At 36.1% G+C, this 14,485-nt stretch overlaps 1 protein-coding gene across 1 annotated transcript; it reads right to left on the reverse strand.

The window, feature by feature from the left end:
- Positions 1 to 423: 423 nt before the first annotated feature.
- On the reverse strand, positions 424 to 13,987 carry LOC110374523 (nuclear pore complex protein Nup153). Its single transcript, XM_021332271.3, has 7 exons — positions 13,767 to 13,987; positions 11,245 to 11,472; positions 10,804 to 11,068; positions 9,694 to 10,035; positions 9,343 to 9,499; positions 5,829 to 8,625; positions 424 to 5,602 (listed from the first exon to the last, which is right to left on the reverse strand). The coding sequence occupies exons 1-7, from the start codon at positions 13,830 to 13,832 to the stop codon at positions 5,423 to 5,425; spliced, it is 4,035 nt and encodes a 1,344-aa protein (XP_021187946.3). The 5' UTR covers positions 13,833 to 13,987; the 3' UTR covers positions 424 to 5,422.
- Positions 13,988 to 14,485: the final 498 nt, after the last annotated feature.

Consider the following 14,485-nt stretch of genomic DNA (forward strand, 5'->3'; position numbering starts at 1 on the left):
GTAGCTATGACACTAACAGCCAGTTTCTTCAAAAGTTAAAGTCAAAGTAATGTCTAAAGTAAAAGTAACGGTCAAATTCGTTTTTTCAAGGCTAAAGTAACAGCAAAACTATAAAAATAGAAAAAACTAATTTGACCGTTACTTTTACTTTAGATATTACTTTGACTTTTACTTTGCCTTTTACTTTTGATGAAGAAACTGGCCGTAAGCGTCGTAGTCATAAAAGGTCTTGTGCACAAACATATAGTATAGAAGATATAAAATAGTCGTTTTAGTTGCACCACTTATAACTCCAGAATGGCTGAATCGTTCAAGCTGTAAATAAGAGGGGAGTTAGCTTAGACCCGGAAAGTGAAACCGCGGGCGGAAGTTAGTATATTATAATAAAATGGATTTGTCTTGCAAACAAATAAAAGTCATGTATATTTTTTTGAATGGCCATGTTCATTGAGGAACAAATCTAAAGGCTTTTTTAAAATCAACGATTATTAGTTTTTCAATCAATTATCAACATTATTACATTATATTCAAAACAACTCGACAAGTTTACAGTTAGTTTTGCTCCCCAATCTTCCATTAACGTTTATTTAATGTCCACTGATGTGTTGTTAAATACAGCAGATAATATTTTACATTACAATGACTAGGTGTAGAATGCATTTGGAAACATTGATTTTGTCTCAGTGCAAAAAAAAATAAGTCCTAGAGTTAATAAGTTCCAAATGCGACTACACTCAGCCTCGACATAATTCAACTACATATTATATTTACAGTTAACAATTCGAATCCGAAGCAAAAGATCGTCGCCGTAGCGTTCACATTCCAAATATATGAATTAAGCGAATCAATCATGACTATGATTCAATATCTATATAAATTCTCGTTCCTTGCCTAGTACAATGTTTTGGCTAGCTTGTTCTTACTTGAAGGCATACATCTAAACTTATGTTACGAAATTAAAAACTAGTTTACATTAATTTACTGCAATGGTATTAGTGTTATGAAGTTTGTAGACATGAGTTTAACCTTTGTGATTTTTTGATTAAATCAGTGGATTTTATAAAACTATGGACGAGCTAAGTATCGCGTTTTCAGTTTAACATATTATAAGTAATTAATACAAAATTGTATACTAAATTAACATTACAAAATAGACAAGAATACAGAAGCCTTATGAAATTTCGGTTTACGTTTCATATAAACCAGCAAACATAACGTAACTTAACATTATCAGCTATATATATCGCTTATATATAAATATAATGAAGTTGGCACTTAAAAGTACATTCTCGATAACAAATTCAAAGGAGAATGAACACGCGTGTATGGAATTACGGCTAGTATTGTTGCACAGTAAATCTTAATTTATTATAGAAGTTACATTAAACCATTTCCACATTTTTTTGATCATTCTCCTTTCATTCATTCAGATGATTTAATTTACATTAAAGTTTGTACATAATCAAAATGCGATACTAAACACGTGTCCTTTTCAGTTAATTTTGTCAAATGTACTTATAAGCTTTCTATATCGTCGTTGCCAACTAAGGCAAAAGACTTACTATTTAGGCAATGACACAATGTGCATATATCTGCGAGGGAGTATTTGAAATTTATTACTAAAATTATTATTTATCACCGGCCCTTAATTCCAGAAACCCAATTCTTATTTTATTATATTTCAAAACCAGCTCAGCATATTGTGTCAGTTCCTTTACATCAAAATATGCCATTTACAAATTTTCACTTATATCCTTGGTTACCTGATGTAGAATCCAGGAACCACAAAACTAAAAATAATATTAGAAAGACCAGCTTCCATTTTCAATAACTTTTCATATTTTGCCTAAAAGGAATGACGTGATAAGGAGTTAGAACAAGTTATAATAAGTAATATGATGCCAGGAAAAATCATGCAACACATTATGCACGCAATAGCACTGAAAATGTTTTCTAATTACAGGAAGCAAGAATAAATACAAATTTCAATATAGGAAATGTCAAAACATGTCATGTTTAGTGGAAGAAACTCATATTTTATTTACGTCAATTGTGTCTATAAGATTTCTATCAAAATAATTCTCAAAACGTATTTCCTATTCTCCAAATTAGTGTACATCTGTCAATAAAAACATTCATAAATTGATCATAGATATAAGAGCACAGACTTTTAGTACATATCACATAATGTAACGCAATACGTAAATACGTTCTATTACTAAGCAATAGCATTTACAGAACATATTTATAATCAATCAAATCAATAATAATTTAATATAATTAGACTTGATAATTTTAATTTATTGAAATTGTATCTTTTGAATGGCCAATATTGAAATTTGTAATAAATCAGTTTTTTTATATTATTATTAAGAACTCTGTACATGTTAGCTATAACTGCGCATTACAATAACCATCCGTTGTTTTTCGTTACGGATGGATCGGCTTGTTATCCGCATGAATGCTGGGCGTAGACGGCCAAACTTAGTTGTATCCTCGTATCTCCGGTTAGAACAAGGTGTAACCTTCCTAATAGAACTAGGTGTAACCGCACACTCGTTGCTAGAGTTAGGTTTATTCTATTTCTCACAGGCTAAAACTAGGTTTTCAGATCAGTTAAGCTAAGTTAAATTATTTTCTCGTCTTTCCTGACTCATTCCTCAATGAAAGACAAGAAAGTTTAAGTAACAGAAAGGAGTACATAAAGAAGTATACATACATTGGGGTAATACATTAGCAAGTTTATATGATTATATAAGTGGGGGGGGGGTATATAGCGAGATAATGTAGGAGTGTGAGGTCACGAGACATACCCACAGTGCCCCCACTACCTTAAATCCGCCATTGTGGTAAATAAGGTACACTTAACTCTAACCACGGGTGTGCGTTTACACCTATTCCTAGCCCAGCCATACTTAAACTTTTTTTGAACGAGGCCACAAATACGACTTTGTGTTTGTGAGCGGACTGCAAATATAATCTGTAGGGCTATTCTTGTCTAGTCATCAAATCACGCACATCGGACCAATTTTGATAATTATTCATTGGTTTGACATGTCAAATAAATATAAAACTAGTCGATTATCATTGGCATTAAACCTCTTCTTGTTTTTATTATTAACGAGCGACCCTTTCCGGCTTCGCACGGCGTAACAGTATTTCCCCACTATTTGATGTATGTTATTGTACATATAAACCTTCCTCTTGAAACATTCTATCTGATAAAAAAAACCGCATGAAAAGCGGTTGCGTAGTTTTGAAGATTTACGCGTACAAAGGGACATAGGAACAGAAAAAGCGACTTTGTTTTATACTATGTATTGATGAGGATAGGAAGTCATTGAAACCACAACTACCAAAAACATATATTATCTTTTTAGTCGAGAGTGCACACAGAATTGATGAATAAAAATTTTCATATCAGATAATAAATATTACAACTCTCTTGATTTTGGTATTCATGATTTCTTTTAATAAAATATAACCTAAAACTCGACGCAAACATTACTATTAGCGCTAAATACAACGTTGTATATTGTTTGATGTATCTTAATAACATGTCCCTAAACCTTATCCAATAATCTAAACGCATTGATTAAGACCACTAGAAAGTAACTTGCTACTATTGTTACACACAAACTACTCGTTTGATATTTTTCTATTTTTATTTCGTGTTTACAACAACATACACCTTTTAATTATATTAGCCAGCCTAATAAGGTATTTTAATTTGTAAGCGTATGTATGACCATAAGCTTTGTTTTGAACAAAAATCATTATAAAAAAATATACTAAGTGCTTAATGATGTAACTACCTAAAACAATATATAAAAAGTTATAATCTTACAGCATTCATCACAAGAATTTATTTTTTTATTTACCGTCCGTAAATATGTGACTCTAAAATACATCAAAATATCGATAGTTAAGGATGCCATTGTGCATTATATGAATAAGACTACCCACCGCGGTGTCACCCGCCCCTTGGTACAACATGGCGCACTTAGTATTCTTTAATCTTTCTAGATAAATGGACCATCTATATACAATGAAATATTTTTTCATAACAGACCAGTAGTTTTCAGTACAGTTACTCTTTGCCTTGTTATCACTATAGATTTAGTAAATATGCTTCCATATTTTCAACATATCAAATTGGCCTTAATACGCAATACTAATCATTTGTATTTTTTTGGGTGTCAATGCTCGTTTTGACATCTTGTTGTTGTTTGTTTGCAGAGATATTACAAGAAGCATGGAGTGATAATGCCTGGTGAGATCAATCCAGTTCTTATGTGTCTTATCTGTTATAAATAACTAACCGTTTTCCCGCGGTTTCACCCGCATCCCGTGGGAGCTACTACCCGCACCGGGATAAAATATAGCCTATGTTACTCGCAGATAATATAGCTTTCTAATGGTGAAAGAATATTTAAAATCAGTCCAGTCGTTTTTGAGTTTATCCATTACAATCAAACAAACAAAGTTTTCCTCTTTATAATATTTTTATAAACTAGATTTTGCCCGCGGCTTCGCTCCCGTCAAATGACTTCTCTACTTTACCCTATTTTTTTTTTCATAAGAACCTTCTCCTGACAATAACAAACACAACAAAAAAAGAAATAGCCAAATTGGTCCAGGCGTTGTTGAGTTATGCGCTTACCAACACATTTTGTGATTCATTTTTATATTATAGATTATATGTATTATTATAAATAATTATTAAATCCAGTCATACGCAACTATGGCAAATCGTGTCATTGGTTTATGGGTTTACCCGTGTCAGGCCTTTGTGTTGGCATCGCGGTGACCGGGAATAGAACTGTTTAATGTTTGTAATTGCTCTGATAGTTCAGATAATGTAAGATTTGTTTAGTGGAAGGCATTCATTGAAATTACAACTCCTAGTAGTGGCAATGATTCTCAACAAATTGAAAGTCTGACTAACAACGAGAACTTAGTTTTCGCTTTGTTATTAAAATGCGGGGAGCAGTTACCACGGGGAGCGAGTAAAACCGCGGGCGGAAGCTGATAAAATATATAATAATATTTTATTTACCATTCATTTCTTTTTCATTGTTGTTAAATAATGCGATTTGTATACTTCATGATTCCTGTTCACAGGTTAATTAGCATTAAATAGCAACAATGATTTACAAATTATCCTTGATTCTTAATTAACAAATTGATTCTAAATGACAAGAAAACAAAATTGAATTTAACAACCATACACTATGTCCCTCCAATAATGCTTGCAAATGACATAAACCTATATGATCTAACAAAAATATTATAGTTACCTTATAATTTAGTTCCACTGTTACAAATGATATTTTTACATCCTTGTGGCTACACACGGATTAAGTTTAAATGAGGACACTTACTGGATCCAGTCCATATTATGTTAGAGGCGATATAAGTTTCATCGTTGCGGGTTTCTGCGAACGGCCTTTCGCACGCGTCGCACAGAGGGATTGGCGCCACTGCCCATGCTGAACTGCACCTGCGGCGTGCCGGCGGGCGGGCCGCCGAAGCTGTACACGCCGCCCGGCTGCTGGCTCTGCAGGGGCGCCGGCTGCATCTGCTGCTGCTGAAGCGGAGCCTGCAAGTTTACGCCATACTATAAGCATGAGGACATCATATTTTTCAAATTAATCTGGCTGAAATTGTATTTGGCACTCTACTGCAGTCAAACGTGTTTATAGTAAATTAATAATAAAGCTTTTTAACGATAAGACCGCCACTGTTCTGATGTCCTGTGGTGTTGATTTTCTTGGTGTACAATAAAGAATAATCTATCTATAATTATATTCTATATAATTATTTACCTGCTGTCCAAATCCAAAAATGCCAGTCGACTGGGATGTACCAAAGTTGAAGGCAGGCGCCGCCGGTTGCGTCAAGGAGGGCGCCTCAAACGAAGGTATGGATGGGTTCGGTGCGCCGAACGCGGGAGTCGCGCCAATACTAGGACCGCCGAACATCGGCATCTGTGGGGCGGGGTTACTGGCCGGCTGCGGCGTCCCGAACAGGTTGCCTGATGCCGGACTTTGAACAGTATTGGAGAACATCGATGACTGACTGCTGTTATTCTGGCTGTTCATACCAAACATGTTCTGAGTCGGCGCTGCGGCAGCACCAAATGTCGGTGTACTATTGGCAGCATTAAACGGCGTTGCCGAACCAAAAGTAAACGCGGCCGGCTTCTGCAAACTACTTGTAGTCGTATTAGACACAAACAAATTTGGGGTTGACGCATTACTACTCGGTGACCACACATTCTCTTTCTGCACGGTGTTATTGAACAAGCCTGTTGCACCGCCTGTTAAGGAACTGCTGGGTTGCATGCTGCTTCCCACTGATAGCGCGTTAGCCGACAACCCATTTGTACCTCCTAGAGTGCCAGTGCCTCCGATCGTCAAAGTATTCCCGCCGAGTGTGTTCCCTGCCAAAGCATTTCCTGTAAGCCCATTAGTAACCGCCAAACCATTGCTTCCCAACGCGTTGGATGGTAAACTATTGCTAGTACCCAACGTGGTCCCAGCAGGTAGATTAAAGGCGTTCGTGTTAACGTTACTTTCGGGTGCGGCAAAAGGAGACTTGAACATTGCAGGCGGATCAGTTTTGGGTGCGGAATTGCTACCAAACGTAAACTGGAATTTTGGCTTTTCTGTCGCAGCAGGTATCGCTGCGGATGGCGCAGGGTTACTGGGTCCGTTACTGCCAAAAGTAAACATTGGTCCAGTGGTAGTATTGTTAGTCTTCTCAGTGTTTTGAAATAATGGCGCAGGCGATTGAAATAAGGACGTCGCCGTCGTAGTGGCGGCAGGTGGCTTAAACAGGGATAACGTTGGGGCACTAGTCGTCGTCACAGTAGTGGATTGTGTTTGCTGCGTAAACAAGTTCATCGTCGACGCCGTACTAGACGGAGCTTCGAACAGCTTGGGAGCATTTACACCAAATGAGAAGGTTGGTTTTGGCTGCTCTGCATTGGGCACTACCGGTGAAGACACCGAATTGACTTTCAAATCCTTTTTCGCTTCAGCTGCTAGCGTGTTAAGTGAGTTTACAGCAGGTGGTAAGGTCTTATTTTCATTGTTTATGACTGGAGAATTTAAGTCAACTGATGGAACTTCTTGCGCTTTTTCTTCCTCCGCATCTTTCTTGGTGTCTGTACCTGCAGGAATTGCTTTCGGTATACCGAATGTAAAATTCATTTTTGGAGCCTCATTTGACTGGCCTTTGGAATCATCAGCTTTTACATCCACCTTTTTAGTGGGTAAAGTAAATGTGAATGTTGGTGTCTCAGCTAATACATTATTGTTTGTTTCAGATTGTGGTTTGGTTTTAGATTCTATCGTTGAATTTACTTCTGGTTTTTGTGCGATGGTAGCCTCTTGCACTTTTGGATCAATGCCAAATTTAAATGAACTATTTGCAACGGTTCCGAAGTTGAACTTAGGCCCAGGTGTTTTATTTTTGCTTTCTTTTGCTGCTCCACAGCATACGCATTTATCTTTATCACTCTCATTGTTGACTAAACAGCTTAAACATTCCCATTTATCTGATTTTTGAGATTGAATAATCGTTTTAAATTTATCGTCACTAGTTCCGAAGAACGACGACGTGTTGGACGTCACATTAGCGGGATTGTTTTGTTTGACACCGAGCCGGGCCCCGCCACAGGCCGCACATTTGTCTACAGTACTCTTATTAGAGATCCAGCAATCTTCGCATTTCCAATCAGCATCCGTTTTTGAGATGTCTGTCAAAGGCACAGTGCTTGGTATGACTGCGGCGGTGTTCGAGGTGAAGATACTCGTGGTCGCCGCGACTGTTACAGCAGCGGCTGCATTACTCGACTTGTCAGGCCGGCTGCCCCCACAGCAAGCGCACTTGTTCGCGCTGTCCTCGTTGCTCACCCAGCAATCTTCACACTTCCATTTTGATGCCTGACTTATTCCAGTTGGTGTTGCAAAGATTGGACTTGCTACATTAGAAACTGACATCTTTTCACAATTTGCACATTTGTCTTTTTGTGATTGACTATCGGCAAGTTTGCAAACAGAACATTTAGCTTTCTTTGTAGGTGGTTTGGAGCCACAACAGACACACTTGTTGGCTTCAGGTTTATTTTTAACCCAGCATTCAGAACACTGCCAGTCTATTGACACAGTAGTATTTTTTCCGGATTCTTTGACAACATTTATAACAGAACCTTCGTCACGTTTGTTTTCAAATATCTGATCTGTTCGGAGATCTGGACTTTTAAAGGTGTATATCGGAGGTGTCGCCTCCAGACTCACTTGAAGTGTGTCACTCAACACTGTATCAGGGTTGGAAAATTTGAATAGATTGACTGGAGTGACTGGAGTGACTTTAGATACATTAATATTAATTTTCTCACAGGGCGCAGGTTTAGGCGTAGATGTGGCCGGTAGTTTAAACGCCGCGGAACCGAAAGAAAACTTAGGTAAGTTGTCCTGATCTAATTGAAGGCCGCCCGTGGGCAGTTCCACTGGAGTCGGTGCATCAACCTCTTCTGTGTTTCGTCGGTCAACTCTTGTAAGCCTTGATTTCACTTTGGTAGTCATTTTCTTGGGCTGCTCTTTCTCTGGCTCTTTCCTAAAAATAAACAACACAATTAAAATATCTCTAAAAGTTAAGTGACGAATTAACTAAAACTTTTCACCAGAGTAGTCCACGTTTACAATCTGACTCGATTTGGATATAGAAAATATAGAAATAGTGCTGTCACCAAACTGGACCAACAATAAATGAGTCCTGAAATAGACATTCACAGACACCTTTTTTGTGAGAACTCATTAAATGTCCCGCTGTGGGTGAGCAACGTGAGAGAGTGTCTAATACTCTCACTGACTAAAACCCATCATGTTCTTTTTTAAGCCTTTCGAACAATCCCGCAGCCCCGATAATAACAGAAACCTAACAATCACTTCAGTGGTTTTGGTTGCGAGTCCAAAATAAAAGAATATGTAAGTCCAGTAAGAAGTATCCAGCAAGAAGTGGACCAATAAATTTGTTCAAATCACAATAAAAGAAACTTTATTAACACGCTACTATTAGCTTCTCTCGTAGCTATGTATGTTAGAAAATCTTGGAATCTTAATTTGATCCACTTCCTGGTCTTCGATTAAGATGAAATTTTGCACACGCTCTGATTTCTCATGTCAAGCGCGTTTTTTAAACTATTATTTTAATATCATAATAACTATCAAATCAGTCAGAAAACTTCCGTATTCCAAATTAGTTCTACAATGATGACTGCAACCCAAATCTCAGCAAACCAGGCCAACAATGCATATGAATAGAACACATTACCGTTCAGCTTGATCCTGATACATAGAATAGCCTGAAGTACTGCTGTGTGAAGCTATAATTTGTCGCGCGATTTTTGTCGTGTCCATGAGACGAGATTTCTTCTTCAGTCGCAGTATTGACGCAACGCTGGGAACATGGAGCTCTTGTGTCTTGGGGGCTAAAACGGAAAGTGTAAAATATAGTTATACAAACTTGGGATTCCAAACAAGCTATAAAGAAATAATAATATCATCATCATCATCTCAGCCATAGGATGTCCACTGCTGAACGTAGGAATCTCCCTTTGATCTCCACAGATACCTGACCGACCGACCTGCATCCGTCTTCCGGCAACAATAATAATATACTTACATATAATTTTACTCGCGTAAGGTGAGTATCTGTTAGGGGAATCGCTGAAGCCTTCGTTTTTAGGCTTAGTATATAGCGGAATCCTCCTGGCTTCCATGAGTGGGGAGGAGTAACTTTCTAATAGATCCATGACACGCCGCGCAGAGCTGCTGATAGCCGAGTCGTCATTGCTCTTGGTCTCCTTCACTACTGCCACAGATTCTTGTTTTATGTTAGGCTGGTTTATGTATGAAGATGCTGCTCCCCCATACATAGTCCTGCCAGGGTAAAATGGTGATCCAAGTAGACTAGGTTTAAAGCTGGGCTGCTTTGGATCACGCACTGCATTGGCCACTGATTTCACTGAAATCATAAGTTATTATTCAGTATAGGTTGTTAATCTGATAATTAACATTTATAAAACCAGTACTGTAATTATATTCAAGGTACATAATATTAATCTACTTTTATCAATTACATAACTTTTATAGCCTAAAAAATACCCTTCAACAAGTGAACTGGATACATTGGAATCTAAAACTTTGTATCTACACTTTTTTAACTTACAGAAATGCACTCCCATCCATAACCTAAGATTGCCCGTAAATTGCGCAAACAAGTGTACACACAGACAAACATCCTTCTCCATTTCAACCAAAAACTAAATTCATTAAACATTAATTCATTAGAAGGAATCAGGCAAGATTTATGTTGATCATGTACAGTGAGTTGTAGAAACCATATTCTATTGCCACTTATTCAAGTTTCGTGCCCATACTTTACAAAACAATGACATTATACTTTGCCGAACCTGTTTTGCTCCAGTCAACTTTATCCTTATACTAAAAATAAAACAAATATTTTTTCCTCATGAAGCCTACCCTGTTCTGGAGTAATACTCACACAAAGGCAGATTTTTATAGCAAGTATATATTTTGAAATGTAATCTAAGAATGTAATCTATAATGTTTTCTACAGCCATTACTCTATTGGTTAGCCAAACAAAATATCTTTGATATATAATGCAGAGGTATTATTATGCACTTCAATTGAGATTGCCCTTATCTTTTAGTATTAATCATACTAGCTAAATAATAACTTTCTATTGAAAACAATAAAAGCAGGACTTACCAGCTTCCTTTGCTTTAATTTCTTCTCTGGATGTGGTATCGAAAATTGACTTTCTTTTATTGATGACTGATTGGCCAGTACTAGACACAGTATATGGCAGCTTGAACATACGGGATGTTGTCTCTTGTTCCATTTTATCTTGTTCTTCATTCTGGGGACGCAGTGGTGTGGTGTAAGTGTTCCGGCTTGGCTGCGCATACTGTGTACCAGTGTATGGACTGTATGGGGTTTCTATGATCTCAACATCATAAGACGAGCAAGGTGCCTGTAAATAAATATAATCAAATAGAAATAAATAAGCCCATTGGAAGCTTGTAATAAAACATGTGAAATGTATAGATTTTTACATAAAGAAATAATTTCTAAAAGAAATCTTGGTTTAAAATGTACTCTGGCAAATAGCCAATTATTTTTTATTTATAATATGAACAATAATCTTACTTCTGTAGGACTGTAGTGGTTATATGTTCCAGGTGGGTTGAAACGCATACGCTTTGCTGGTGGTTGAGTTATTACGGTAGTTTCTGTTGCTTCATCTTCTGAGGAGTCTGATGCTTCAGCAGTAAAAGTAGAACCGTTTGCATTTGAAGAGCTTGGACTACTGAACCACTTTGTGATTGTACTAGGTAGTAAGCCAGATACTCTGGATGTTACATTCTTGACAAATGACTGGAAACAAAATGTTGTTGCTATAAATATATATGTATTTCATATTAAATATAAAAAGTTCAGGTGGCCCAAAGATATTTAGTCCTGATACTGCAAATTGGCAAATGTTACTTACATAGCTATGCTAGTAGCAGAGCTAAGCCAGTAGTATTCAGTCATAAAATATGATTGGAAAACAATAATAATGTGATAGCCTCCTGAAAATGGTGATAATGAACACAGGAGATATCAAAAGCACTAGGTTTCTCCTGTGTTCATCATATGTCATATCACCATTTTCATTTTTTCATTTTCATCCTGTACAAAATTACATAGGGTTCCTAAGTTACTAAACATTTTTTTAGACAAAGAGCACAGCATATACAAAATCAAGAGGATTGTTAGTTGATTTTTTTTAAGGTATCAAAACTGGCTTTACAATGGATTCTATTAACAATGAATTAAGATATATGTATTTAAATAACACCAACTAAAGTTTTTTCAAGTATAAATGTCTAGTTTTCATCAATAGCAAGAGGCTTTAATTGATCGGGTAAACGCTATACCATGAACTTATTATGATCTTATTGATATTGATTATTATATTATGTTGCAGGTGAATACACAGCCTTCACATATTGTAATTATCGAAATATTTATTGAAATCAGATAGACTAGATTACTCATTTCATGACTAACAATAGGTAGTTATTAGCATTAGCAAACAGTAAATTTAGCATAGCAAGGTTAACACATCAGGACAATTCTGCATTTGCACAAGCATGTCTCAAAATTAACTATAGGTTCAATTATTTGTGTTGTTAATCTAATAAACCTCAATTGAATTACAAAAAAAAAAACAAATTGAAGGTGAATAGTGCATGTTGCATCTTAAACAAAAACACTAGTCTACAAGGTTTTTATACCCCAGCTAAAAGTTGTTTTATTTGATTTATTTGCCTATACTAAACGTCCACATTTGGAATTATAATAAATAAAATAAATACGAGAAAATGGACCAAAAAAACGAAAAATGACTAATTTTGGACTTTTTTTTGTAGGTTTCGGAATCGGTTTCTCAACATATTTTCGTCTCAACATCCATGATGACGAATACGTATCTTCAAAAGCCTTTAAATCCTTCGTCGTTGGTCATGTTTCCTAAGTTTTCCGGAAAAAAATCCAAGTAGGAATCAGAAAGAATCATCCACTATGTCTTTATAGTTTTCACTTTTATTACTGCCTAAAGAGTCTCCAACAACAGTTTTGAATGAATTCCAAGCAGCTCTTTTAGTTGTAGATAAAAGAGTATCAAACTTAGAATCTTGCGTACTTATGATTTTGCATATTTGTGAGCCATCAAATGGTGTTTTTAAGTTTGGCATATATTCATATACAATACCCGACTTAGCTTTCCTATTAAAATCCGAAGTGTTAGTAACACAAAAGTAACAGTCCTTTTCGTGATTAGTTGGTTCCCTCCACAACATTGATGTACCATGTGTCTTTTTAAATGTCCACAAACAACAAAAGCGATCACAACTTTGTTAACAATGTTTACGCGACATTTTATTTGAGTTAAATGAGAGATGTTTCATATCATTAAACACGTATATGAATTAAACACTTTTTAATTGCCTTAAACACGTAACTTGCACTGTCACAGCCACAAAAATGGCAAAACATTGTTTTTACCCTAACGCAATGCTGCTGAACTCGGAAGGCGAGTCGTTTCATTTCGTGAAATTAAAAAACATCTAAATTTCAATAGAGAAGATGGCTGGAGCGTAATACCTACTTGGAACCCCATCATAGAAACTATCAAATCTAAATCCAAGCAAAAAATCTGCTAGACCAAAAGATACAGTGAGCTCGTTTTGCGTGAATCGGATTGTCAATAATATTCATGAAAACTTTTATTGTATTTCTTTTTTTGATGAATAAATCATTTAGCTTTTTTTTTAATTTGGGGTAACTGTGTAACTGTAATATCATGATAACCAACACCTTAGTCTGCCTGTGACCATGGATGCTGTAAAGGATCCGAAACGTCGCGATTAAATAATATTAATATAACCGCATCAACTTAACTAATTATTTGTCAAAGAGAGACGACCCTCTGACCAAGCATGGACTTTGGCAGGGCAGTGAATTCGCAGAAGCAAATGCTGCAAAAACTCCCATATAAATAACAATAATGCAAAGAGTCCATCGCCATGTAAGACTTCTAAATACACAACTACGCGTGAGGCCACACATTTCACCAAAAACGCAACGACATTGTCGCCAAGAGCGGGAATTTGGTTAATACTTACGTTGTTAGTTTCGTTTGACGATGTGCGCGGTTGCTTCTCCTTATTTTCAGGAAACATTTGGCTCATTCTGGATTTAATTGTTGACACTTCAAAAATTACAAGCCGTGACGCTACTGTAAATTAAATTTTTGGCTAAATATATTCACAACTGGCAAAAACGTGACAAATATGGCGTCTGTAAAATCAAGTAAAATGTGTCAAAGAAACGCTTGGAGGGAGGCAGTGTTGCCAACCTTAATTTTAGAAAATTAGTAGAATATATGGAGCAGCGGTGGACAGCGATGAGCAGTTTTTTGATGCCATTTTATAATTGTTTTAGTTGTATACATATGTATATAAGTTTAGTTTAGATCATGTAAATCTAAATATGTACATAGAATTCATTATTAATTATTAAATTAATTGTATCCTTTATTACCCTTTTATTATAAATATACAAAATTACAAATGTCGATACAAAGAAGACATTAAAAATACATAAACAATAATCATTTTTTTTTTTAGTTTATTTACATATTTCATACATTTTTAAATAAGTATTAAATAAAAATAACATTTAAAAATATAAATAATAGGTGGCCACCGCTACATTTTTGCCCATAGTGCCTTTTTCTGACCTTTTAACTCCATGCGCATTCACCGCCACTATCATGGGTATCTATCGCTGTTACCAAAATCCATTACCTACTCTTTGAGATCTATCTCACGCAACTCTGTAG

Source organism: Helicoverpa armigera, chromosome 1, assembly GCF_030705265.1.
Source record: "Helicoverpa armigera isolate CAAS_96S chromosome 1, ASM3070526v1, whole genome shotgun sequence".
Taxonomy (NCBI): domain Eukaryota; kingdom Metazoa; phylum Arthropoda; class Insecta; order Lepidoptera; family Noctuidae; genus Helicoverpa; species Helicoverpa armigera.

Bases quoted from the DNA above. Each gene is read 5' to 3' on its own strand.
- LOC110374523 (XM_021332271.3), bottom strand. From the start codon at position 13,832: ATGAGCCAAATGTTTCCTGAAAATAAGGAGAAGCAACCGCGCACATCG. The intron at 10,036-10,803 runs GTAAGTCCTGCT...TTATGATTTCAG, and splicing joins AATTAAAGCAAAGGAAGCTG to TGAAATCAGTGGCCAATGCA. The intron at 9,500-9,693 runs GTAAGTATATTA...TTTCCGTTTTAG, and splicing joins TTACGCGAGTAAAATTATAT to CCCCCAAGACACAAGAGCTC.